Source organism: Homalodisca vitripennis, chromosome 7 (assembly GCF_021130785.1).
Source record: "Homalodisca vitripennis isolate AUS2020 chromosome 7, UT_GWSS_2.1, whole genome shotgun sequence".
In the NCBI taxonomy this organism is placed as follows: domain Eukaryota; kingdom Metazoa; phylum Arthropoda; class Insecta; order Hemiptera; family Cicadellidae; genus Homalodisca; species Homalodisca vitripennis.
Genome location: NC_060213.1, coordinates 70188813 through 70216686, shown reverse-complemented (window position 1 = coordinate 70216686; position 27874 = coordinate 70188813). Strand labels below are relative to the sequence as shown.

The window sequence follows — 27874 nt, the reverse complement described above, 5'->3', positions numbered from 1 at the left end:
TAAATTCGGTTAACTAATAACTCGTACATATCTGTTAAATTCTGTTAACTAATAACTCGTACATATCTGTTAAATTCTGTTAACTAATAACTCGTACATATCTGTTAAATTAGGTTAACTAATAACTCGTACATATCTGTTAAATTCATTTTACACAAGTTACTTTTTTAAGTAAACTCGATAAAATCTCATACAAAAGTTTTACACTTTATATTGTTGTTGATATGAATTTCATGATGTTTTTTTTCGTTTTGAATTAAATCTATGAAAGGATAAGGGTATTTTTATCGTTTGATCGTTCTTGTGACGTAAAAATAGAAAATTTATTTCGTAATGTTATCCTATTGTAAACTTTATGACGAGAAATAAAATGATTAAATATTATTCTAGTCATCAAATGTCTATACGTCGTTAATACATAAACCGTAGTTATTAATACAGATTCAACGGCAGACGTGGAGTGTCTCTAATGAACATGTGTTTTACAGCAATTGTCCTGTCATACGAATTGATGAGCAATAGTACCAGCGTTCATCAGCGGAGATCTTGTCGTAGAGGATTGCTGTAGTATATTAGTGACTTTCAGAGAGTGTTAAACGTATATGCTAATAAATATTGTAAGTGTGGCAACGTAGTTTTAATACGCTCAGTAGTTTTAAGGGTAAAATTTTGAATACTTTGAATTTTTATTTTAAGATTCTAGAACTTTACATTTATTGAGTTATCACTTATTGTGATCCAGAGATACAACGATTCATTTGAAGTGAATGTTACTTATACCTGATTAAAATTTAAACTTTCTACTATCTTATCCTCTTTTTTCTTTCATTTTTCAGTGCCTATCCATCTATAACTCTCAATAAACAAAAAGGTAATATTAATCTTTCCACCTTTGAGCTGATTATCAATGCAAATTGTACATTAAGAAAATGACAACAGCTAAAATTTTTAATACTTCAGTATCATCGTAATAAGGATCTTGTTTTATCTTTATTACTACGTCATAAAATCTTTTGAAATTCCATTAATAGCATATATCACTATAAATTAATAATATAATTTCAATTCTTGTAATAAAATTTTACAAGTTACAATAAAGAGTTTATTGTAACTGCGAATTTTAAGTTACAATAAAGATTTAATTGAACAATTCAATGAAAACCTTCTCAATGAGCCTTTTCAGTGCTAATAAATCAGTTTCGTTAAAACTTTTGTAACTTGTGTATTTAATTTCCTATTTTATATTATATACATTCAAATGTTTTTACGGCTCAGCTAAATTTTATCGATACTTTATCCATTCTTCCCACATATATATAGTGGAGTAACTATGAAGAATATAATTTGATTCTGTAGTTAAATATCGCCAATTTCCAAAGTTCATGGCCAAACAAAGAAATAATTAATCAGGTTGTAACTGAGTTTTAATTACGTTATTTTTCAATAGTAATAAAATACATCAAAGTGAATAACGTAAATATTTAATAAAAATAAAATTTCTGATGCAGTGGTATCATATATTAACATGTGTGCAACACGCTGTGTCCCAAGTACACAAATTTTAATTTTACTCCTAGGAAATCTTGTTTTGCTTTTCTTAGTAAGAATTAGTAAAATAAATCATTACTAATCATTGATCAATTACAAGGGGATATTTCTGATGAGAGTAACAATACTCTAAATCTACAGCTATTTTTTATAAGGTTATTACAGTAGAGATACCAAAATTATGTTCCGAGTAACTTTTTTTTTTCAAGAAAACACCTTTTCTATGGTACGTTGAGGACTTTTAAAAAATAGTACTAAACAGTTCCCAACTTTTTATTTAGTTTATCGTTTTGATCCACGTAGAGTTTTTTTTTTATTATCTTTTGAGTAGCTCTAATTGCAATACTGGTGATTGAAAACATTCCGCAACCTAAACAGACAAATAAAGTTCATGGAAAAAAAATTATATAATATCATAATAGGATACTAAGAGTTGCGTAGTAATAGTATAAAAGCAAAATCTATATATATAAATAAAAGAATATCCAATAAAATTCAATGTTTTTCCTTTGTCCATTATTAGTTTTAATGCATAACGAATTTTTATCATTACATTTTACTTAATTTATCTCGATAGTTAAAAACGAATAAAGGGAAACGAATAAGGGGTCCAAATATTGATGTATAATTTATTAACACAATATATATTTTGGAATTGATAAATCTTTCTGTTGTGTTGCTTACTGTTCACCCATTTTCAGTCATTAAAAATATTGTCGAAAGGTTATGGTTTGTTATATACAATATGCATGTGTTGTAATTCTTAATATTTAATGTGGGCTAACTGACGTGTATTATTCATTGCCGCTGAAGCTACTTATATAATCAATACATGATATGAACATAATTCTCCAACCAATTTTATTATCGTACTGAGAATTTGGGTTTGATATAGAATATTATCTGGTGTGAACGTCGGGATTTCTCGACTGTTTTACTACTGGTAATGTGAACATTCCCAACCACCATTTGGTCTTGTCTTCAATATCTGTTATTTACCAAACTGTTTCCGTGTTAGTTGAAATAATTTCTTGATATTTCAGCCATAAATATTTTATCCAGGTTTTGGATTTTTCGTGGGATGTTTTAAGTTGAGAAATTTATATTAATTCTTTGGAATTTCAGTATTACAATTTATACAGCCGAGACTTAACTTATTGATTTTTAGTTTAGTTATCTGCTCGTGATACTTGTATATTTTATAAAGTGAATCTTTTTAAAGTAAGTTTTTCAATATTTTATAGCATAGAATTTATTTTATACTTCTATTCGCAGTTATATCATACCTAGAACATTTACTCGGTACTGATATAATGATTGTTAGATTGATAGAATGGATAGTAAGTAAATGATTATTTTGGAGTAACAATTAATTAATAAATCTTGGAGAATAAATTTGTAGGAAATTATATGTTTACAACAATAGGACAACAACTAATGTCTGAAGCTATCCTGAAACGTGGTTTTTATTATTCTTGACACAACCACTTTTAAACTTAGAACTTGCCTGAGTTCCTGTTTCTGAATACACCATGTTTGTATTTAAAATTTGCATCTTTATTTGGACCACTCTAAAAAAGTATTATTTAAAGGTATTACAAACAATATTTTTAATAAGATATCATAATCATGGATATTTACATTCTTGTTTAATAAAGCTTATAAAGGTAAGTTAAAGATAATTTATTTAAGTAATAACAAATGCTGTATTGGTGTCAGAGTTTGACATTGCCTAAACGCTACGTCTCTAGATACATTATTATAACAAACTATTATCTTTGTCCTCAGGAGAGAGAGAGATTATACAATGGTCTCTTCTGCATTGTTCTGTTTATTCTTCGTTCCCTACGTGTTGACCGATGACGTAAGCAAACTATGTCCTGGGACCATTCCTCTACAGCGCGTCCCTTCAACCGTAAGAACAGCCAATTATACTACGAGAAGCGTAAACCAAAAAAAGATTTTAGCGTAGTTAATTTCAACAAGTTTGAAATGTTAAACACTATACCATCAGTTATCAATTATACAAGCGTAGTAATGACACACAAGTGAGACGTGTTTAATTCTATTTAATTATAGCAGTTAAAATCATTGTTTAAATGTTATCAATTTCTAATAGGACTTACTTAACAAATACTTAAACTTAGAACTACTGTATTCTAAAATGAGTGAAAGGATTGAATTCGTAAAGTAAAATCAATTATGTTTTATACAAAACAGTAATGTTGTTTATTTATTTAACACAAGAAATAAAATAATTTACAATAAATCTTGGAAAAGATTTCAAAGTGAACATAGCTACGTACGTTTTATAAATTTGTAAGGCCAGCAATATTTTAATACGTACCAACTATAATAAAGCATTGAGTGAATGAAGATGCTTAATCCTCAAATATATGATGGTTCTTAAAGAAACTCTTATTAGTTTAATTGTACTGCCAAATTTCAACATTTAAAATACAACACATCTTGGTTTAGTATTACCTTTAGAGAGTGTCTTGTAAAAAATATTGTAAGAAAATTTTTAAATATATTAAATATAACTTTTTAAAATAAATAAACTGAAATTTATTTATGAAATAACAAATTTTGTGATTTTAGAGGTTTAATGCCACCTGGGCTAGTTGTTAAAACATCTTAACTGTGCAAATTGAGAACCTGCCTTTATTCCAAATTGAGAGATATGTACATTATATTTTATTATTCTATTACACTCGTATATACTATTATTTAAGTAAATTTAAATATTATTCCATTTGTTATGACTAATATTACGAAATAGATCTGAAACAACGAAATACACGATAGAAGGGTACAAATCTAATTGATGAAAATCGTAAAAATACAACTTTACTCTACTTTGGGGCTATTTAAATAAACTGCTCGAATAAAGACAAATTAAAATACATTTGTTATACTTTTTGACTGCTGTTTTACGATCTGCACTCGTGGGCAAAAATCAATCTTGGGCAATATTCAACTTCAAAGATAAGTCTTGTAAGTGAATTTTGTTTATAAATAACACACTCTTTATTTATAATATGAAATATTTTCTTAACAGAATATCTCAGGAAAATAATTCTTTTGTAGCATAAGGAGCATTTTTACTTGAGATTCACAATTTAAACATTCACTGATTTCAGGGCGAAGGAACTTGGTGGACGATTCTAGCAACTAAAGCAAGCACTGGACAATGTGGAATGAACAGTAAGCAAGTACCAATTTAAACTGGCGTGTGTATTTAAAAAATAATGCCGTTTTTAATGAACCTTGATCATTGATTACGGTTTCTCATTTTCTTAAACAATATTTCATTGTTTCAAGTTTTTATAAAGTAGGTTCTCTAATACTTTAAAGAGTTTTCTGTATACTTCGAGAATGAATGAAGTATTACAACATTTACTATTCGAAATAAAAATGTAAACCTGTTTTATTAACAATCCTCTGTAACTTTTATACAACTTTTTCATTTTTTCAATTATATTAATAGGTTTTTTTTATATTTAGAATGCATTAAGATGTAAAACTGTTGGTTTAGTAAAATTTGTAAAATTCTTTCATGAAATACACATTTGTAAAATGCATTACGTCTATACATCAAACAGTACAATATTTCTATTTACAGACAACCAACCCCCCTGCAAGTGTACGGGGTTTCAGTTCAGTAGTAATCTACTTCCACCCTACATTCCTGCTTACAACGGCACTGTGTTTGGATACAATACAGAGTAAGTTATGTAATCATATCAAAGACGAATAAATATCAATGCACCGTATTCGCTACTTGTGTGTGTTTTTTTTACCATGATTTAAAAAACTGTATAGTTAGATCTAGAACTGATTTTTATATTTTGCGCTAAAAGTATATTGTGTTTCAAATTTCAAACCTGTTTCAAGATCATAGCAAACCTGGTAGAAGAACTCTAAAATGGTGTGTCAATTTTATCAGTTTATTTTTTTGTCAGAATTATTTCGTTATTTACTAATAGTTAGTTTTAAGATTTATACCAACAATTTAATAATAAACAGTAAAGGAACTAGTATATTTATTTTAACCATATACAGTAGGTAAAACTGTTATGAAATAATATAAAACGTTCACTACTTTATGGACTATTTTTACTTTTACCATTTTTCTTTTAATAACATAATTATTGTTGCCTTATACCCAAATAACCAAAATATAACCAAATACAACCATACATTTACAAATTACATTACAAAAACAAACACACACAAATAAACACAACATTTACATTTTACAAAACAACACACATAACACACACAAACAACAACAAGAAATGGTTATATTCTTCAAATTATGCATTTAGTTTCATGTACAGTTTTTCTTCCGAGTGCTCCAACAAAGTAATACGCAATTAATATGTTTACCGTTATTTTTACTGTTTTACCGTTTATTAATTCCTACAGGAAATGTGCCTATGAACTGCAACAAGTGGAAATAGCACTCGTGGACAAAAACCAACCTTGGGCAATATTCAACTTCAAAGATAAGGCCTGTAAGTAAATTATATCAAAACACTTATTATTTATAATATCAAATCTTTTCTTAACATAATATCTCAGAAAAATTATTATTTTGTAGTATAAGTAGCATTTGTGACTGTGGAGATTCATAACTTGGTCAAAAGAGAGCTTAACAATGTTATTTTTTTAGTTTAGAACTTTGTCCCATAAAACCTATCTACCAATGACAGCCTTATTCCATAGGTCCCTAAGATATTTATGGAAATTTTATTTTAAAATCTTATTCATCCTGGAGTTATTCATCCTCTGCGTTCTAGAAACACCCTTGTAATCTATAATTTAAAACGTTAACGTTAATTTTAGGCCAAATCTATAAGACGTTTTAACTGAATACATATCCCATCCGCTTAACTGAAAGTAAATTGAATATATATCCCGTCCGCCTGACCAAAAAGGAATTGGATATCTATTCCTTCCGCTTAAGTCAAAGGGAATTAATAGCTATTGCATCCGCTTAACTGAAAAGGAATTGAATACCTATCCCATCCGCTTATCTGAAAAGGAATTGGATATCCATCCCGTCCGCTTATCTGAAAGGGATATCTGCCTCATCCGCTTAACTGAAAAGGAATTTAATATCTATCCCATCCGCTTAACTGAAAAGTAATTGAATATTCATCACGTTTGCTTATCTGAAAGGGAATATCTGCCTCATCCGATTATCTGAAACGGAATTGAATATCTACCACTTCCGCTTAACTGAAAAGGAATTCAATTTGTGATTCATTATTGATATCATTAAATTACTGGTCCTAAACACGAATCTAAACTAGTTATATTTGTTGCAGCTGGCTCATCCAGTGTAGTGTCTGCCTTAGACACAGACGATCATGAAACCTTCATAATATTTTACTTATGTGGTGTGAAGTCAGGTGAGTATTTAGTACCTTATTATAGCTGTAAAACATTAATTTTAACAAAGAGAAAGGCTCTTGTAAACAGCCAAGAGTAAAACATTTGCCCGTACTAGTTACACAGGAGATAAGTTTTTCATACGTACAAGTAGTGTTGAGACCTGGAGATTATTTCAGTAAATACTGCGGTATATGACGTTAGTGCTGCGTCCCGTAACTTTCAGTGTTACCGTTAAAATATTTACTACCCGAGCCACTACAATTTTTCATTCCACAGAAGGCAGTCCTACCTTTTCCTTACTTCAATTTATAGTATTAGGGAAATGCATTGGTGCACATAACCAACTTGGTACAAACACAACGTATTACTCAATAAATTTAAAAAATTGATTTACGAGAATAAGCCCACTGTAAGAAACAATGAACTGTGAAAACTGATTGAACCTGAAGTCAATTCATACTTAAATGCTTCTTTCAATAATCATTCTTTGGACTCCATAGTCGTAGGTGAGAGTCAGATGCCATCCAAGCAATAGCCTTGTCAGATCTAACGTAACTGCACAACAACCCAAGTTCTGATCAATTCAAGGCAGTGAACCGCCTTCCTAATAATTTAAAATTACCAGCACTAACTTTCCAAATGGTTACATATTCGTTTTTATCCTAACTTCTCACAATACAGCCCTAATTGTAGCAAACAAAAACAAAGATCTACTAGACATTGACTCCTTTGTAGCTTTCAATATGGCTAAACAATATTACAACCTAAATGATTTGGTTTTAAATTAATCAAAAACCCAACAACTAATTTTTACAGCTACTCAAAATAACTATCATGGTCTCCCAGAAGTAACTACAATAGAATTCGGAAAATATTTAGGACTCACCTTGGACCGAAATTTATCTTGGGAACCACACATCAACCAGCTCTGTCAAAAACTAAATAGCAGTCTTTACGCAATAAGGAGAATTGCACAAATCAGCAACACTGATGTAGCTATGACAGCATACTACTCGTTGTTTGAATCTCACTTGAGATACGGCCTGATAGCCTGGGGAGGCACGACAATCTCAAATCTCCAAAGGGTGCTGGTTCTACAAAAAAGGACAATTAGAGCTCTAAAAGGACTAGGACCACTTGACACATGCCGATCAGCCTTCAAAGAACTGAGAATTCTGACTGTAGTAGGACTCTACATCCAAGAGACAATCCTCTATACAATCAAATCAGGGCAAGCAAGGACTGGAGACGGACACTCCTATAACACCAGACACAGGAGCAACTTTCTCCTAAATCAACATCATCTCAGCTTATTTGAGAGGAAACCTTCTTATCGAGGAGCAATGTTCTTCAACATTCTACCTGAATCCCTAAGAAGACTGCCAGAAAAGAACTTCAAAGCCTCCTTGAGAAACTGGCTACTGGAGCGACCAGTTTACACCATCCAAGAATTTGTTCAATGTAGAACACACAATTTTTGACAAACACTAACTCATACACCAATTGTAACATAAACAATCTAATTTAAAATTAAATCCCAATATTTCTTTCCGAAAAAATTTCATTCAATTTAAGTTTTAATAAAAAAAAAATCAACCAATGTTGCTTTAAAAACGCTACAGGCTACATGTGTTAATATGGCATATGATTAAATCTTTATAAGCTTATTGAGTTTGTTTACAAATTCATTTATTCTGTTCATGCTACCCCTTATGGAGTAGCATAAACTACTAACCTTATGGATGTACCGTTATTGAACTCAGTGTTCCTAGTATACAGGCTGTTGCTAGGCAAAGGTATATCACATTATTGCTCAGGTCATGACAAACACATTTCACTATATGAATTTGGGTCTCCGGAGCTTAGCGTTTTATAAAAAATTGTTATTTCAAAAATCAAAACATTAAATCCTGCCAAGTTTTGATTACACGTTTGTGGTAATACATATAGTGATATTATTTTTAATATTTTTAAAGTGGTAGCAATTAAGAATATTAACTTTGGATATATTTAAAACCAGCTATTTCACTAATTAATTCCAAGAATAATAATTTTATAGTATTTTATCACAAACTTAATGACACCAAAAGTATTTAAATCGAATAATAAATAACAGATGTAGAGCAGAACTGTGAAAAGACACAGCCTACCTAGAGATTCTCAGAAAATAGCCAACGATACAATATAAGACTAAATCAACGACAGCTCCAGAATTTTTCTCTGATTTTGTCATTTATGATACAAAAGAACCTATACATGTTTCAGATCTACTATAGGATAGTGCAAAATCAAATATTTGATTGTTAACAAATTTATTTTAAGATCTGTTGTTTTAGGACTTATTCTATTTTACTAAAATCAAGTCATACGACAATTAATTATCTTTTATAAAAGAAGGTGTTCAATGATGTTGTCAATTATATGTCATTTTTGTCTCAACATTAATGTAAGGTTGCGCTTGTTCTTTATTATTCTCAACAGGCCATAGTGAACCTAATAGGGTTACTTTTATTGAGTTTATTTTGTGTAAATAATGTTTTACTTCACGTGAGGAATATGAATACTTGCACAACAGAGGATTATATTGATAGGTACTATTTTTATGGAATGGCTCGTGGCAGTACAAGAAGACCAACAAGATTTTAAGCTGCACATTCCCTGACAAGCTATGCTGTTCTCTAACCACCATACATTCAATGCTGTTCATAGCAGATTAAATGAATGGAACATTTAAATGTTCACAATTTCACTCATATTTACCTTAAGGTAAATATGAGTGAAATTGGGCGTGGCAGATCAGTTCGTGAAGTTGAGTTCGAGGAACTTGCTCTTTATCGGTTTGAAGCACACCCGTTGATGAGTTCTAGATTGGTAGGCGTGAACTTGTTGTAGTAGGAACACTGTGTGTTTTACAGGGAGAGACACTTTACCTATATAATCCTCAAAAAGTATAAGCCAAGAAACCTGATGATTTTTCTACAAGGGTGAACTGCACTTGCTTGTTTTTGGAAACAATTTTTTTTAATCCTTTGTTACTTCAACCAGTTTTGTTTATTGTCGCTAGCTTCACTAGGGAAGGCATATTTAACAATCAAAATTGTCATGTTTGAGCTGCAGGAAACCCAAAATTCTATTCATGAAACTGTACAACCAAGAAACTTTTCGACCAATCTATGGACGGGTATTGTAGGTCATTTCCTTGTTAACCCGAGAAACCATGTGATTTCGTCACGACGGGGCCCCAGCCAATTATGGCAATGTAGTCCGCGATCACTCGAACAGTACCTTTCAAAACAGATTAATTTGGGCGTGGAGGGCCGACACGTGGGCCGCTCGATCACCCGACTTCTCTCCTATGGATTTCTTCCTTTGGGGCATAACGAAACAAATAGATAATATTCTCCTGTAAAAAACGAAATGGACCTAGATGCTCAATTGGCTGAAGTAGCAGCGATCGTCAAAGAAAATAAACCAGAAAAGAATATGGTCCAGTTTTCGGACATGTTCTACGATGATTGATTGTTCGATTACGACTATGCAACGTTTTTGATGGTCGTCATTTTAAACATTTATTGTAAATAAAACAGCTTATTATTATTAGATAATCAAGAAATTCGTTTTGTGTTTTATTGTTCATAAAGAAATTAGTTGTTTTTCTTAATAAAACTTTTACAATCTAAACCTAGAGCTTTAATTTGGATTAATTAGCCACAGTTATAAAAACTGTCTTTCATTGCTTTAAATCAAAGAAATTGGATCTAAGATCAATAAATATAAGATATTGTAAAGCTGCCGTTTAATGATCACGTTTCTCTATTATTCGATGTAAATACTTTTGGATGTCTTTATATTTGTGTAAAGATTCCCTCAAACTTAATATTCTTCTAATTGTTAGTAAAACTGAAACTTTTTAATGGCCACTATATTGAAAGTATTCACGGTTAATCAAATTATGTTGGTAACTGGCCTTGTAACCATAAACATATGAAACAGGTTTGGTATGATTTAATGTATTAGTTTTATGAGAGAAACATACGGACTCACTGAAAACTAAGCCCCGGAGACCTATGTTCATGTAGTGAAATGTGTTTCTCTTGACCTAAGCAATAATGTGATATAAGTTTGTACAGAGAATTACGGGCCACCCTGTATAAATGAAGCTTCATGCACAATTTTAAGAATTTTTTTAGGTATCATCCCTTTCAAGATATCGTGCGGACATACAGACAGAAATTAAAGTATTCAAACCCCACGTGTCACAGGATTTGCTAAAGCTCAATGAAAAAGATAGAAACCTTCTTCTGAAATTGAAGAATGTATGTGTAAATATATGTATGTGTAAATATATAATGTATAAATATATATATATAATGTGCAGAAGTATGGACAATAACTCAAAAGTTGAAGAAAAGAATAGAGACAGTAGAAAATAGTTATTGGAGAAGGTGCTGTAGACTGACATTAGAAGATAGAGTTCCAAACGTGACAATAAGAGAGATAATGAATGTTCAATCATCAATTACGGACAATATAGAGAGAAAACAGTTACAATGGTATGGTCACATGAGAAGAATGAATGAAGATAGGATCCCTTGGAAAGTATGGAATTGGAGACCAACAAGGAATAGGAAAAGAGGAAGACCTAGGTTAATGTGGAAAGATGGAATAGAGAAAGCCATGCAAAGAAGAAACGTTGAAGAGGATGCATGGCTATGCAAGAGACAATGGCGTATTGACTGCGACAAACGGCCAGAATAGCTGTAAAAGTCGCCGTAAGTAAGTAAGTAAGTATGTGTAAATATAATGTATAGTGTGATTAAATAACATAAACTATAGACTATTTGTGCGTTTAAGTCAGAAACAAGGTTAAAAACAAAAACTTAAAAAATTAAATGTAATTGAAATATGTACAATATTTAACTTTTAGTGGTATATGTTTCAAATAAATATCTATTCTGCAGTTTTAAAAAACTATGCTTCTATTCACGTAAACAAGATTCGATTGTTCCCGTAGACGTTGTTTTTTACAAACCGCCGTTTCTAAGAGGTAGGGGTTGCAAATTTAAAAACCATAATAATACCCTTCTTATTTTATTATATCTGAACAAGAACCAACTTAATCTATATATATATATATAAAAGAAAGTCGTGTTGGTTACACTATTTATAAGTCAAAAACGGCTGATCCGATTTGGCTGAAAATTGGTAGGGAGGTAGCTAAGAACTGGGAGAAGGACATAGGATACCTTTTATCCCGTTCCCGATTCAGGATTCCGCCCCACTGGTCTCTAAAAGTTACAGAAATATCCGTAAGAAATGCATTGCAGCAAACATATGTTATTAAGTGAAAGAGCCTTTTCAAATTGAATCAGCTGTTCTTTGTAATGCGACAAAAGAAATATATTATGTTTATATCATTTAATTACTATTTTAAATTTCTTTACACTTATAGTTTGAAAGCATAGAGTAAGCTTAAGAGAAACAGCAAATTTTGTTTCAACTGTTTCTGCAATCACTGTTAAACATAGACTTTACTATCCAGATAATACAATTCAAATTTGACGTAAAAAAACTCGCCTTTAACTGCAATATTTATCTAATATAAACCATGCTCATGCTTGATCAGAAGAGCAATGCAGATATAAAAATTACTATCTTACGTTGGCTACAAATATAAAGAACGTTGTAAAACCAACCTTAGTTGTTTTTTTTTTTTTTTTTGACAGAAGTATGGTTCTCGAAACTCCGTGTGTACATATTCTCTCGATCGAGACAACAAAGCAAGCTCAATCATGGCATCGGAGATATAACTAATTTGATCCAGAAGTGATACACGCGCAAAGCCTAAAATAAAAACCATACGTAATTTCGCTTAACATCTGAAGCTCATAATCATAGACTGTAATAATATATACCTAAAATATGCCTATTTTCGTTTCAAAATTACATTGAGCGCCATCATGTACTACATTGTATGTGCGCTAATGAATTCCAACTTTTTGACTCCTGTCCACGTTGGTCTAATATAGTTCAATTGTGTACAAAAATCATAGAATATTTGAGAAAACATTCCAGTTATTTCACAGTTGCATATTGAGACTGTTTTAACATTTAAATCTTAAATAGATCATGAGCTTGGAGTATCTTTCAGTGACTATCATTTATCTCAGAAGGGTAATAACGACGTTCAAAAGAAATATGCCTCCTATGTCCCAATTTTCTGTAGGAAATCGTGTGCGAATCCGTGGGTATCTGGGTATTTGGTTGTTGTAATTGGTATTTTATTTAAAATCAAGAGTTTTCGTTATAAAATACTATGAATTTATTGACGAACTAGCTGTTACCCACGGCTAATCGCACATAATTGCTTTTACTAAGTAATATAAGGACTTCGGTTCTAAAGATTGCGTGCAAAGCCGCGGGTAACAGCTAGTAAAGCAATAAAACACAAAATAATGTTACTCCTATAGTGGAGTGCCCCTTTAACGCAGATGTTATTCGAGTTTTGTATGTTCACATACTAGTGCTTAAGAAGATGATTTTCATTAATTTTCAAATTGTTTTTAGTTAATGCTGTAACAGCATTAAACTAGTTTGTGCATTAACTAATCTGTACCATTACCATTGTCTTCATTATTTGTGGTTTTTCTTTTCAGCCGAAGGAGAACCGATAGTTATTGTTGTATCCAAATCCAGAGACGGGCTGTGCAGTGAGAGTCAAGAGAGGGTTGACGCTGTCCTCAAAGCAAACAACATTTGCAAGGACAAACTTGTAGCATTTGATACATCAGAATGTGCAGATATTTGAACACTGTATTTCATCCATTGTTTAAAGGAATTAAACAATAACATTGACAGTCATTATTTTACATCCGTTTTTGTTACCTCATTTTATTTCGAAATTAAAAATGGGTGAGTTTTTTGAAAGATTTTCTATCTTTCAAGTAGGATATCATACTCGTACAAAGGAGCAATGATATGTTTAGTCTAGAAACCGAGTCCCTGTACCCACATTTAATACCTAACATTTGGCACAACAATATACTTGTCTAAAAACAAATTAAATATTTTTTTCCTTACATTTATTGAACGTAAAACTTTGATATGTAATTATATGTACCTTAAAACTTTTCAAGTAATGGTGGTACAAAATTTTGATTAATTTACAGTACCGTTACGGAAATAATGGTAAACACATGATTGCTATAATATCTAGCCAAATCAAACTGAACTTACATATTACGTGGACAAGTTTTTTAGGTAGTCTCTAACAATAAAAAGCTCAGGAGTTTCAAAAGTGTTAGAAGTATAAAAAATGTAATCGTTAAAAGCATTCGAGATGACAGCCACATATGAAATCTATAATTTTTTCTACTATGCAAAAGGAAATTTGGTCTATTGACGTAGTATCCCAGTAATATTTATCCTAGGACTCCGCCTCCTTGTCTCAATGGGTGCTGAACAACCATCTTTGGCTAATATTAATCATTTAGAACGCTCAAGATAATTATTATTAGAATGCATCGAACCGCAAGGCACGTACAATAGTTCATTCAGTAACTCTGGCAGATTATTTCTTAAAAATTTAAATACTACCTGCATTTTGTATTTGAGGTAAAAATTTTTGATACAAATTTGGTCCTTCCTAAAGCAATGAGTTACGAAAGATGGGTGCACGTGAGGTGAGAGAGAGGGTGGAGAGAGGTGGAGAGGGGAGAAAGAGTGAAAGAGGAAAAGAGAGAGTTAGAGAGAGGGGGGGAGTTAAAAAAATAATTCATTGAAATTTTTGCTGTAGACAGAATAAACATGCTGGTATCACAAGACTTGCAAAATTTGTTAGTACTGGAGTTGCTACAAACATCCCTAAGGATGTTGGCCTTCGTTTTATGGGCAGTGGAATCTTCACCGTCCCTTTAGAACATGTTCAACCAAGTCAAGAAATACAGATAATCATCCTCCAGATTCAAACAATTAATTAATGTTACCTGCTCTTACTTTGAATCAAGATGAGAGTACTTCATATTAATCAATGTTTTATTTGGCATGACCTATTTCCTCTATATTGTTTTCTTTTTATAACAAGTCATTATTTAATTCCTAGTATATTAAAAGAGACTATGTGTCAGTATCTGAGATAATTTACAATTCTTTTTCCAATACATGTAATTTATAGTGTATTCCGACTTAGAAGTGCTTTACTAAAAATTTAAAAGGGTTAGTGATGCACCAATGTCTGAGACAAACGGACGTTAGAAAGCAAATTCAATGAAATGCAAACTTTAAGTACGATATTCTAAAAACGTCTTTTACATCAAAATATGTATGCTAGCGATAACACGACTATGTAACCAGTTAAATTTGTCGGTATTTATCAAAAATTAAACCGGAACTACCTATATTTCATGATGACGGGCTCCATTGTTTTGATGCAGTAATATCACTAGTGTAATGCGCGGTATCTAATTGAGTCTAGTGTTTTATTGGTGTAGTTCATTATATTTAATAGCATCGTGCCGTGGGTGCATAACTGTCTATGGTAAATTATAAATTGTTCTACTCCATGACAACACGTTCAAACTGAATTCGAAGGTGCTTGGGGGAAGTTTTTGAATTTTTTACGTAATTGAGTCATTATTATAATTCAGTTATCGAGTTATATTTAGATTTCGATCTCGTTGATTTTTTTATTGACGTTTATTTACTAATATAGGTTTGGTAAGTGCAACAGAATTTTAATTTATCAGTTTTTAATATGATTATTTTTATTCATCTTGTATAATATTATCACTCGGGTTTAGGATACTTTAAATTCAATAGAGTCAGTAGTAATATCTAAGAACTTTATACATAATCTGCATACTAAATACATTCGTGGGTAATGTAATATACTAATAATATTATAAATGCGAAAGTACTTTTGTTTGTTTTGCTTTCACGCGTAAACTATTCAACCGATTGTACTGAAATTTTGTATTTCCCTGGGTCCTTGGTATGAATATGGGCCTATTCTTATTTCTTACTTCTTATTTTAAAGAGTAACCATTAGCTTACACGCCGTTTTTTTTTTTTTTTTTTTTTTTTTTTTTTTTTTTGTTTCAGCGATTAGGTCAGTCTACATCTACCTTAGAATATGTCCTAAATTATAAGATGGTCAGAATTTGACGCTGAAGACTCCTGTTAAAGCATTCAAGCCGATTCAAATTTCAGAATTAGGTAATATCAAAGCAGTTTTTTTTTTTTTTTTTTTTTTTTTTTTTTTTTAATTTAAAATTGTCCGTCGAAATTCTTAAATGCTAAGGTTCAGACAAACTTAAGGTAACTCTAATTTACCCATGTACTTCAGGTAAGTAAGAAGGACATTCAGAGTGACTCGATCCATAGGGAAGAATACTGCGACAATTTCCGTAATTATGATTTAAACAAGTTTTGCAACTTGCAAATATCAGGAATAAAGAATGCCAGATGCTGAACACCTATTCTTCTATGGTGCGCTGCAGTGTACTGTGGAAAGCGTAAACCTTTTGTCAACCACGGCATTTGTTCAACCGAAGAAAGAACAAAGCGAACAAACGATCTTAACTTTACTAACTTCAATTTACTGAGCATAACATTTTAATAAAGGTGAAGAAGCATAAATAGCGAAGAATACTCAATAGTTTAAAAGAAACCATTGATATCCAGTTAGGAAACAAATAAATCTCCTTACTTACCTTCTCTTCCTTTAAGATGGCCATAGGAGCTGCATTAATCTTCTTAATTTTTCCGAGTCGGACATAATTCAAATCACTGTATCCCTTCGGATTAAAACAAAGAGTTGTCTGAAGATCTTACTTTTATTCCGGTCTATCCAATAAACACGTGTGATACACTGTGATATTTGCATCATAGCCATCGCTAAAATAGCGCTGACACAAATCGATTACGTTACATACCCGAAGGCGTTAAACCAGAACCATATGGAGATACTTTACGATATCACTGAAGTGATGATAATGGTTTACATATTGATAACCAAAGAGCTGAGATCAAGGTTGTACAAAAGGCCTATAATATACAGGGTGATTCGGTTAGTGTTACCGGCACTTTCTGAGCTGATTGTACTATAAAAAATAAAGAAAAAAGTTCATATAAACATGGGTCCGGAAATGCTTCCTTTCTGGGTTATGGCCAATTGAAGATTTCACCAAAAAATTGTGTGCAGGAGGTCAAATGATGATTTGCTGCGTGTTTATGAAGAGATATTTATAGGCGAATGCAACTTTTTCTAACGGATTTTTAGATGAGAAAATTGAATAAAGTTCATCTCATAGCTGTATCTTATTTAGTTTTTTTTGTTATACTAACAAAAAACAGAAATAAAATAATTTTGAAAACACTTTTTTAAAGGTTTAACGGACAATTACTTTGTTAAATAGGCATTGAAGACCCACATTTTTACAAAGAAAACTTGCAGAAAATTTAATTCTGAATAAAAATTATGTGCCACACGGCTATTAACAGCGAAGTATTAGTTTCTGGAATTTAATTTTACAACAAAACATTCTACCAAGCAAGAAATACGTATTTAGTAAATAAACACCGTAATGTAATGATATAAGGTACACAAATAATTGATTAGCATACAATTTTAAATACGATTTTAATAGATTAATGCTCAACTAAAAAACAATAATACTATTACTTTTTAGGACTATCCAAATGGTTACATCATGTACCTACATATCTTTTTTCACGTTAGCTTTACAGAAGGTAAATTATGTTTTTATAAGTTGGGTATCACAAATCAGCTGTTCAACAATACACTGCAATTTATTGAGGAATCCAAATTATTTGTTACCAATTCTGTACTAGTTTAATGAGTGCAATTTAATACAATTAATTTACTACTCGTTTGTTAGTGAAGTGTATTTTAATGTAACTTACTATCACAATTGCAATGCCTTTGTTATTTACAACGGAAGAATATGCCGACATGGTATTTGTCTTAGGCGTTTGTGACGGAAATGCAACCGCTGCTACTGCAGAATACCGAAGACGATTTCCTAATCGCAGAGTTCCAAACCCAAAAAACGATCAGTGGATCATTTCGTACCCTAAGAGTAACAGGTAAACTTCCTAGTATTAATAATTATCGGGATCGCCCTGCCCAGAATAATGTAGATATGGAAGAGGCTATAATCATGGCTACTGAACGCAGTCCTGGTGTCAGTACACGGCGTCTTTCTAGGCGATTCGCAGTGTCTCAGTCTGAAGTATGGAGAACTTTGCGCAAAAATAGCATGTTCCCTTACCATAAACAACAAGTTCAAAGTATTCAACCAACAGATCCTCCTCTTCGATTGGAAATTTGCAACTGGTTAATTAGAAACCGTCAACATCATAGAACCATTTTATTTCACTGATGAAGCTCAATTTACCCGAGATGGCGTCAACAACCTTCACAATGAACACACTTGGGCAGAGGGAAATCCACATAGTACAATCGTGCGCAACTTTCAACACAGATTTAGTGTAAATGTATGGTGTGGACTCATTCATGATCGATTAATAGGACCATTCATTCTCCGAGGACATCTAAATTCCCCGCATGTACCTAGAATTTCCTTACAGAACAAACTAGAAGATGTTCCATTAGCAGCAAGGTGCAATATTATTTATCAACATGATGGTGCCCCTGCCCACTTTTCCCATAATGTAACAATGCACTTAAACGAGCAGTTTCCCGGGCGATGGGATTGGTCGCGTGTGGACCACACACTTGGCCACCAAGATCACCAGATCTAACTCCATTAGATTTTCTGTATATGGGTTGGATGAAGAACCTGGTGTACCAGGAAAAAGTAAATACACGTAAAGAGTTAATAAATCGAATTCAAGATGCCGCCGCACAAATCAAAAACAATCGTGCAGCGTTGCGGAGGATAACTCGATCAATCAGAAAGCGAGCTGCTAAGTGTATTGAAGTACAAGGACTGATTTTTGAACACCTGTTATGAAAGTGGTACATAGTATTATAAGCTTTAGATGAAAAACAATAATTTATTTAAAACTTAATTTAAATTGCATCCTAATAAATCTTATGTGTTAGGCTACTCTATGTCATTAAAATGCGGTTTTCCTTTGCTTTGGAATTTCTTGCTTGGTAGAATGTTTGTTGTAAAATTAAAATTCCAGAAACTAATACTTCGCTGTTAATAGCCGTGTGGCACATAATTTTATTCAGAATTAAATTTTCTGCAAGTTTCTTTGTAAAAATGTGGGTCTTCAATGCCTATTTTAACAAAATAATTGTCCGTTAAAAACCTTAAAAAAGTGTTTTCAAAAATTATTTTATTTCTGTTTTTTGTAGTATAACAAAAACATTAAATGAGATACAGCTATGAGATGAACTTTATTCAATTTCTCATCTAAAAATCCGTTAGAAAAAGTTGCATTCGCCTATAAATATCTCTTTCATAAACACGCGGCAAATCATCATTTGACCTCCTGCACAACAATTTTTGGTGAAATCTTCAATTGGCCATAACCCAGTAAGGAAGCATATTCCGGACCCATGTTTATATGAACTTTTTTTCTTTATTTTTTATAGTACAATCAGCTTAGAAAGTGCCGGTAACACTAACCGAATCACCCTGTATATTAGAACTGTATTCCTAGGGATATGTCTATCAATTCTAGATGCTGAAGGGAAATTAGAAATGGAATATTCCTAACAGTCAACTGGTCACAGAGGAAGAACAAACTACGCCTTTGAGACATCAGAAATCCTGCTAAAACAACAGAGCCCCAATGTTCCGCCATCACTTTACAGGGGGGGTTTCATATCGCTGGGAACATTATCGTGAATTTTTCTGACAGTCCTGTTCATATCTGTCCTATATAACTTTTGGATAATTTTTATCCGTATCCATACCACTTGAACAGAAACTTCACTGGCCTCATTCTCACGTTGGGGTCAAAAAACAAAATTTATAGACATACATAATGTGCACGGGTAAACAACCACACAAAAGTGAGAAAGGTGGAAAAATGTCTGAAGTATAAACAATGAGGGAAAATTAGATTTTGGGAAGTCATGTTATATGTTACAAAATGAATGACACAACGTTTCTAGGATTTAAATCCATCCTCCTACCAGTATCCCACTATTGCCCGCGCTGGTGCGAAGTGTAATGTTTTCGTGCTCGTGATTTGCATCCTATGCAGTACCAACGCCTTGTCCATTTACCTTTAACAGGACTCAAAGCAGTTTTTGGATATTTTTGATACATTTTCATTCCGTTCTTTTTATTTCCTTTCTATTTTAATCCATCAAACATTTTTCTCCTGATGAAGATTTCGATCATTGGAATGTTGCGTTATACATTTTGTAACATGCAAAGATGGCGAATGTCCAAATCCAATCTTCTCAAACCTTCAACCGTCAATAAAATACTTCAAACAAAGCAAAAATAATAACAAACGTGAATTGAAGAACAAGAAGTGTAATAGCAAATGTTGTTTTGGTGTATAAGTTTTGACATTCCTACACATAACGTCTTGAGACAAATTATTGCAACAAACTATTGTCTTTGTCCCCAGGAGAGAGAGATTATACAATGGTGTCTTCTGCATTGTTCTGTTTACTCTTGGTTCCCTACGTGTTGACCGATGACGTATGTAACCTCTGTCCTGGGACCATTCCTCTACAGCGTGTCCCTTCAACCGTAAGAACAGCCAATTATACTACTTGAAGCGTACACTAAAACAGATTTTAGCGTAGTTATTTCAAGATGTTACAAACTTTAAACAGTAAGCTATTACTCATCAATGAGACATATTTGCGTGCATAATTTTGTTTTATAACACAAGGTAATAAAAATGTCATCACTTACTACTCGAAACACATAAATAAGACTAGAACTACTATATTCTAAAATAGGTATAAGGATTGACCTCGGAAAATAAAATTATTCATCTTGTACATTATAATCTAACGTTTATTGTGTTTTATAACACGAGGAACAAAATCATTTGCAAAGCATCCTGGAAAAATTACAAAGTGATCATAGCCACTTACATTTTACATATTAGGAAGGCCACCAATATTATGATAAAGTATCAGGTGAATGGAGATGCTTAGTCCTCATATATATGATTGATTGTTCATAGCGTGATTCTCGTTAGTGCTAATGTAGCGGGTACGGCGGTTATTGCAAGATAACCAGATCAAGCAACGTGTCACCTTTAAGCCGTTGGTCCCCAGGTTATGTGTTAGAGAGGGCTTCTTAGCCCTAACTTCGCCTGGTAAAATATGACATTATTCTTTACTTTTTTAAATTCCAAATTGAGTGATCGTATAGTATATTTGGTTATTCAATTAAGAGTATATTTAACTAATCGTAAATAATAGTACATTTTCTGTTTTGCCCCCAGTCAATATACCAATGAGGTCAGTATAAAATCCAGTACCCATTTCTAAAGCCTACATCACTCCCAGTTTGATCGGGATTAATTCAGGTTTTTTTAGAGGGGGAGGAAATAGGAACACCATTTTTAATAGCAAATTTCCAACTTTAGTATATTTTACATTGTGTAAGTTTTCTATAAAACATCTTACTCAGCAAAAATTATTATTATATAAAACCTTTTTTTATTCTGAATGCCATTGACCAAAACAAATTAGTTTCTGTATAATATCTCAAATCAGAAGAACCTCCACGGCTCTAGCTCAATCAAGGAGCTTTTTTGCAAATTTTAAATTTTATGGACGATTGGTCTCGTATGTTACTCTCTGAAATTCAAAATAACGTGATAACCTATCGACATGTGTTTAAGAAACATATATTTCATTTATATTTTAGAAATATAGTATATTAATTGTATGATATCCACCATTTTATGATACAATCTATGCAGGGGCAATTTATGGTCTTTCATGTGAAAATGCTGTATCTTACATAAATATAGCATGCCAGCTCGTTACTTTCATGTATTCTCAGTTACAAAAATAGAATGAATTATACTCTCAAATTTCTGTATTAGGGTTCAAATATTATTTTATAAATTATGAAATTCATTATTAATGTATTAATTATAAAATACTAACCATTCATATTACTAACAAAATAATAATGACAACTTTAAGATAAAACAGCAGTTCCTATTTAATTCATGATAAGCTTTAACAAAGTTATCAAATTGTATTTGATATCAAAAGTATTGACTTGGTTTATTGCCTCATTATATATTAAATAAACACAATAATATGAAGCAACAACCTTTTTAAGTCAACAATGTATGTGAAAATTTTAAAACTGACCATAAATTTGTAATTATCATCATTCTTTTAAAGTTTTTAAAAACTTTAAAAGAATGTTTTACTGAATAATAATTATGAATGAAACTCAATAATAATTATTGTGCCTAATATTATTTATTTGTATATAATACGCATAAAGCAAAACTGTCTCTGATATGGAATATTTGTAAAAAAGTGTACCTACGTAAAAACACAGTTTTTTGGAAAGCGAAAGAGGACATCACAAACGCGTATGTTAATTTTATTTCGATTTGATTTTAGAAAAGTCCAGCTCTATAGGTGGAATCTTCATTTACCTTATCGTCCAGTCAAATTTTACGAAATTTTCTATTGGTTTTTCTGTCCCTTATTCAATTTCTTTGAATGCTATCTCCGCCTTCCACCGCCTAATCGAGACTAATTTTATGAAGCATGCCATTTTTTCCAGCTTCACAAAACAAATATTAAAAAAAACTTTCACTTTCCTCAAGCACTCACTGAAACACAATTCTGCATCCAACACATCAACACCTATTTATAGTCGATTTTCTGAACCCGTGTCCTAATGATATTATTGAATGCCTAGTTGCAGTTTTTGTTTGGAGGGCACATAAACCAAACCATTATTATTCAATTAGTTGCCGTTTTAACATGTTAATCAGGTTAACCGGCAAAATATTAATAGTCAAGTTTAAGTTAGAAACCTATTTTGTTTCATTAAAAAATCAACACTAATGACCTGTGTCACAAAACACGTCTGACTTAACCAAAGACATGATAAATGGGTTCATAAGGAATTTTTAAATCGTAGCAAGTTTCATTTTTCTTTAAGTAAATACTCTACATAATAAAACCATAACTAATACATCCTTTTTAATTTCGACTCCTGTCTTACCTTTAAATAGTGCAATGTTTTCCTGCAAAGCACCACCAGTTTTTTGGTTTCATACATACTTATATATATGCATTTTACGAGTAGATACCACTATATATTCAGATAAAGGAGTGAGTGGAGGATTTAGTGTACCTGTATATTCATTATGTATAAAACCGTTGATTTCAGGGCGTAGGAACTTGGTGGACAGTTCTTGCAACCAATACAAGCTCTGGACAGTGTGGAATAAGGAGTAAGCAAGTACAAGTTTTAACTTTCCGTGTGTATTTAAATTATAACGCATTTTTTATAAACTCGGATCATTTACTACGGTTTATTATTTTGTTAAACAGCATTTCATTGCGTTTTTATGAAGCTGCATCTTCAGTTAATTTAAAAATTGTCCCATATACTTAGAAAATGAATTAAAATGTTATAATATTTGAAATAAAAATTAAAACAGGTTATTTAACAATATGATAAAAATGCTTATCTTTATGCAATGCTATTACTATATTATTTAATTCGAAATGCATTAAGATGAACATTTATTGCTTTAGTAAAGTAATGAAATTATTTTAATGAAATATGTAAAACTAGTTATTTTCATACAACAAAAGGTTTAATCTTTCTATCCACAGACAACCAACCTCCTTGCGAGTGCACAGGGTTCCAGATCAACTGTAACCTACATCAATCCTACATTCCTGATTATAACGTCACTGTGTTCGGATACAATACAAAGTAAGTCATATAATCATAAGGGAGACGAATTAAGATCTAAAGAGAGAGAGAGAGAGAGATAGAGAGAGATAGTGATAGACAGAGGGAGAGAGAGAGAGAGAGAGAGATTTTCTAATTATAGTCTTCCCAAGGTACCCACAATGATAATGAAAATCAACAGAGTATTGAGAAGTTTTAGCCACCATTTTTTTATTACATATTTACATTGCCGAAGTGAGGAAAAATCTACAATCTATTTCTGTCTTGGAAAAATATGATTAGATCTCCTGTCGTTGAAATGTATCCTTTTCGAAACAAAAAAAAGGTGTTGTACGGTGTGTGTGTGTGTGTGTGTGTGTGTGTGTGTGTGTGTGTGTGTGTGTGTGTGTGTGTGTGTGTGTGTGTGTGTGTGTGTGTGTGTGTGTGTGTGTGTTTACCAATATTTAAAAATATTTTTAGTTCAATCTTCATATATTTGTTACATTGTGCACTACAAACGTTTTGTGTATGAAATGAGGTTTCTAAGGAGGCTAAGCTCTTAGAAACCTTACTAGAAAATCTCTAAAATGGTTTATAAATTTTTTATCCACAGGCATTTAATAGAGATATACCATTACTTAGGAATAGTTGGTTTCAAATATAACTTAAGAATATTAAAAGACCTAGTATATAACCTACTTACAGTAGTCGATCATATAACAATGTATGTTGATCCTTAACACAACAGAACTTTTCTTAAAGAACAAAAAGCTTTAACTAGTGTTTGTCACTATTTTAGATCTTTCCTTTAGTTTATTGAATAATCCAAAACATGTGATCAATATTTTTACCATTCTTTTCGTTGTTTACCTTTTATGAATTACAATAGGACATATGTCTATGAACGGAAACAAGCGGAATTATCACTCGTGGACGAAGATCAACCATGGGCAATATTCAACTTCAAGGATAAGTCCTGTAAGTAAATTTTGGTTACAAATAACAATCTTATTACTTCCAATATAAAAGTATTTTCTTAAGAGTATATCTCTGAAAAATTCATATTCTTTAGCATAGGAAAGCGGTTTTTACTAAGGAGGTTCAACGCTTTGCCAAAAGAGAGTTTATTAGTGTTTTATTAATTAAGAACGATTTCCTATAAAACGTATATACCAATTTCTGTCTAATTTATAGGTCCCTAAGATTTTTTTAGAAATTTTATTTTTAAATGGCATTTATCCTGCTTTGGCTAAGCTCTAGTAACACTCTACTGCTACCATTGAGACGTTTTGGGCCTTCAGTTAACTGTACTGAAAACTCTCATGGGCCGAAAATTTCCATCTTTTTGTCGATCTCAGTCTACATTCGATTACCAGTTGTTTTATTATGCTTTTACCACTTTAGTTTAAATTCATGCAATTACAAAGCATTGGCGGTTATTGTGAAGAAATTTGTGTTTGCTCTTGTGGTCCACTCGTTTTGATCCTACCGGCCCCAAAATTAAACTCAACCTTGCAATTTACTTACAGAATGCTCATTTCGATTTGTTTTTAATGACGGGTGACACTACATGACAATCGTAAAACAACGAGAATATAAAGGTTAATTTGCATGAACTCAGCTCAATTCTATTTGTTGTTCTGATACAATTCTTTGTGTTAATTATATAAGCTTTCTTATAAAGTACTCTGTGATTTGTGATTTATTATTATAATGTCTGCAAGTAATCCCAGAGCATGGGTTTAATACACTATCCCACAATCTATTTATATATTTGTTGCAGCTGGATCAACTACTGTAGTGTCTGCCTTAGATACAGACGATCATAAAACATTCATAATATTTTACTTATGTGGTGTGACGACAGGTGAGTTTGTAGAACAGTAACTTACTATAACTGTAAAACTTTAATTTTACCAAAGTGAATGGGTTCTGTAAAATAGCTACAGTATGAGTGAAACTACTTAGTAAATTTAAGCAATGACAAGAAGTTAAGGTTAAATGTGTTGAAGTTAATTCACAAGGGTTATGTTCAACAGTCACTAGTAAAGAAGTAACTTGTTGCTCAATACTTGTTTAATAAAATTATTTTACTATAATCTCTTCATTTAAACAAAAATTAACTATTAATGTGGAATGAAACTTCCACCGTAAGAAATTAGTCGTAGACAAGAGTCAGTGGCAATCTATCGCATACACGTTCTCTTCCAATTTTTTTTGTCCTTATTTTTGCCTGATCTCAATATTTTAAAACAAAGTGTTTCCTCGATTTTCTGGATCTTATTTATGGGATATTATATGGCATTAGTTCATACTTTAAGGGATTTCTCATGTGTGTAGTTACATACCTCCATACTACAGGATGCTTTCATAAAACTTTGAAACAAAGTCTAAAACACCCATATCATAAACAACATATCCAAATATCTGTTATCACTATAATCCTATACCTAGATTTTTTTGTCTTCATCCATTATATTTTATCTGTACCTTTTAAAAACAACAAATATTGATATAAGGGGGGAGATGTTCAAAGAGAAAAAAGGTTGAAAAGAGGAATTATGCCTCTCGCCAAAGTCGTCTTCACCTGCCACACACGCACAGGACTGTACGACTGAGATGTCACATCCTGCCAAAGGTCTGCCACAGAGTCGCCACACTGTCTATAGGCACATTCACAGTTGAGCACATTTCACACTCCACCACATCAAGGGGTAGGAATATCCAACAAACATCTGTGCAGGGTCTCGAAAGACGAACTCCACAAAATCTAAAGTAGATGAAGGGGCACTAGTATACAACTTGTGTGAGTTAAACCACATAATATTTAGAGAGAGACGAGAGAAACTGATATGTGCTTGCCCAAAACGAACAAAGAAATCTAGATCTACTACTTCCTGATTGACATTATCAAATTCCGATTACCTGTGAGAGGCGAAGCGACATTCCTGCGTCACTATACCACGGGATATCGTTACAATTTGGAACAGTTAGTCAAATGCGCTGACCAATCAAATGAGCTGTCACCTTAATATACGTTATCGTCTACGTAAATCTAGCCAGTATAGAAAGCCCATTGATTATTATAGATAAAAAATACAAATGCAGAACAAATTAATCTAAACAACGAAACTATATTTTATTCTACAGAGTTGTAAATATTATATAATATCGTTACGTGTTGGAAGTTTCACAATAACTTCTCCAGCTTCACTGAATACTTTTCACAGTATATAACTAGAGACAGAGATAAGACTGTGGCAGTATATTATCACATCATTTCCCTCACGTCTCAGTAAGCTGTGAAATTGTTTTTAATTTTAAATTCTGCAACTTTGGTGAAATATATATATATATATATATATATATATATATATATATATATATATATATATATATATATGATATATGTAAGTGTTAAATATAATTTGTTTTGTTCTTATTTAAATTAGTGGACTCAGGTGATAAAAATAAAAATTTGATGGATCATTAACCATTCAAGAGTTGAAAGAATTTTTCAAAGGTCGTGTTTAGGACCAATTATATTTGTTTTATATATGCAGCTAATTGATTTGATAATGCTATGTTTACATAAAGATGAATCTTAAGTAGCCTACTCAGCATTTTTTATTTCCACCAAAAGTGCTGCCTTTTTGCGTTTTGTATGTCCGCATACTCCTTAACGAGATGATTTTCATTTGTGTTTGCTGTTATTGCTGCTAAACCATAAGATTATCTAAACTGTACCATTACCATTGTATTCATTGCTCGTGATATCGCTTTTCAGCTGAAGGAGAGCCGATAGTTATCGTTGTTGCCAAATCTAAAGACGGGTTGTCCAGTGAGAGTCAAGAGAGGGTTGACGCTGTCCTCGAAGCAAACAACATCTGCAAGGACAAACTTGTAGCATTCGATACATCAGAATGTGCTGATGTTTGAACTTTATATTTCATCCAATAATACCTAGAATTCTTTTAATCGTCACATATAATATTGTTTTAAGGGAAATAAACAGCTTAATAATAATAACAGTCAGTATTTCATATATTTTTTGTTACCACTCATAT

General features: G+C 31.9%; 2 protein-coding genes across 3 annotated transcripts; both read left to right on the top strand.

Annotated features, from left to right (window-relative positions):
* The first annotated feature begins 486 nt into the window (after positions 1–486).
* LOC124365965 lies at positions 487–13812 on the top strand. 2 transcript variants are annotated; one of them, XM_046822119.1, is made up of 8 exons: positions 517–617; positions 837–871; positions 3337–3463; positions 4692–4755; positions 5174–5276; positions 5980–6068; positions 6885–6968; positions 13608–13812. In XM_046822119.1, exons 3-8 carry the CDS (start codon positions 3356–3358, stop codon positions 13757–13759), a joined length of 600 nt encoding a protein of 199 aa, XP_046678075.1. In that variant the 5' UTR covers positions 517–617; positions 837–871; positions 3337–3355; the 3' UTR covers positions 13760–13812. The 2 variants fall into 2 exon arrangements, with proteins under 2 accessions (XP_046678074.1, XP_046678075.1); XM_046822118.1 differs by lacking the exon at positions 837–871 and having other exon boundaries at positions 487–617.
* A 1679-nt stretch (positions 13813–15491) lies between these two features.
* LOC124366542 lies at positions 15492–27838 on the top strand. The gene is made up of 7 exons (XM_046823132.1): positions 15492–15666; positions 20533–20657; positions 23295–23358; positions 23747–23849; positions 24697–24785; positions 25591–25674; positions 27595–27838. The coding sequence occupies exons 2-7, from the start codon at positions 20550–20552 to the stop codon at positions 27744–27746; spliced, it is 600 nt and encodes a 199-aa protein (XP_046679088.1). The 5' UTR covers positions 15492–15666; positions 20533–20549; the 3' UTR covers positions 27747–27838.
* The last annotated feature ends 36 nt before the right edge of the window (positions 27839–27874 follow it).

Coding starts and splice junctions, on each gene's coding strand:
- LOC124365965 (XM_046822118.1), top strand. CDS start 3,356: ATGGTCTCTTCTGCATTGTTCTGTTTATTCTTCGTTCCCTACGTGTTG. Junction 6,069..6,884: donor CAACTTCAAAGATAAGGCCT/GTAAGTAAATTA, acceptor TATTTGTTGCAG/CTGGCTCATCCAGTGTAGTG. Junction 6,969..13,607: donor CTTATGTGGTGTGAAGTCAG/GTGAGTATTTAG, acceptor TTTTCTTTTCAG/CCGAAGGAGAACCGATAGTT.
- LOC124366542 (XM_046823132.1), top strand. CDS start 20,550: ATGGTGTCTTCTGCATTGTTCTGTTTACTCTTGGTTCCCTACGTGTTG. Junction 23,850..24,696: donor GTGTTCGGATACAATACAAA/GTAAGTCATATA, acceptor GAATTACAATAG/GACATATGTCTATGAACGGA. Junction 24,786..25,590: donor CAACTTCAAGGATAAGTCCT/GTAAGTAAATTT, acceptor TATTTGTTGCAG/CTGGATCAACTACTGTAGTG.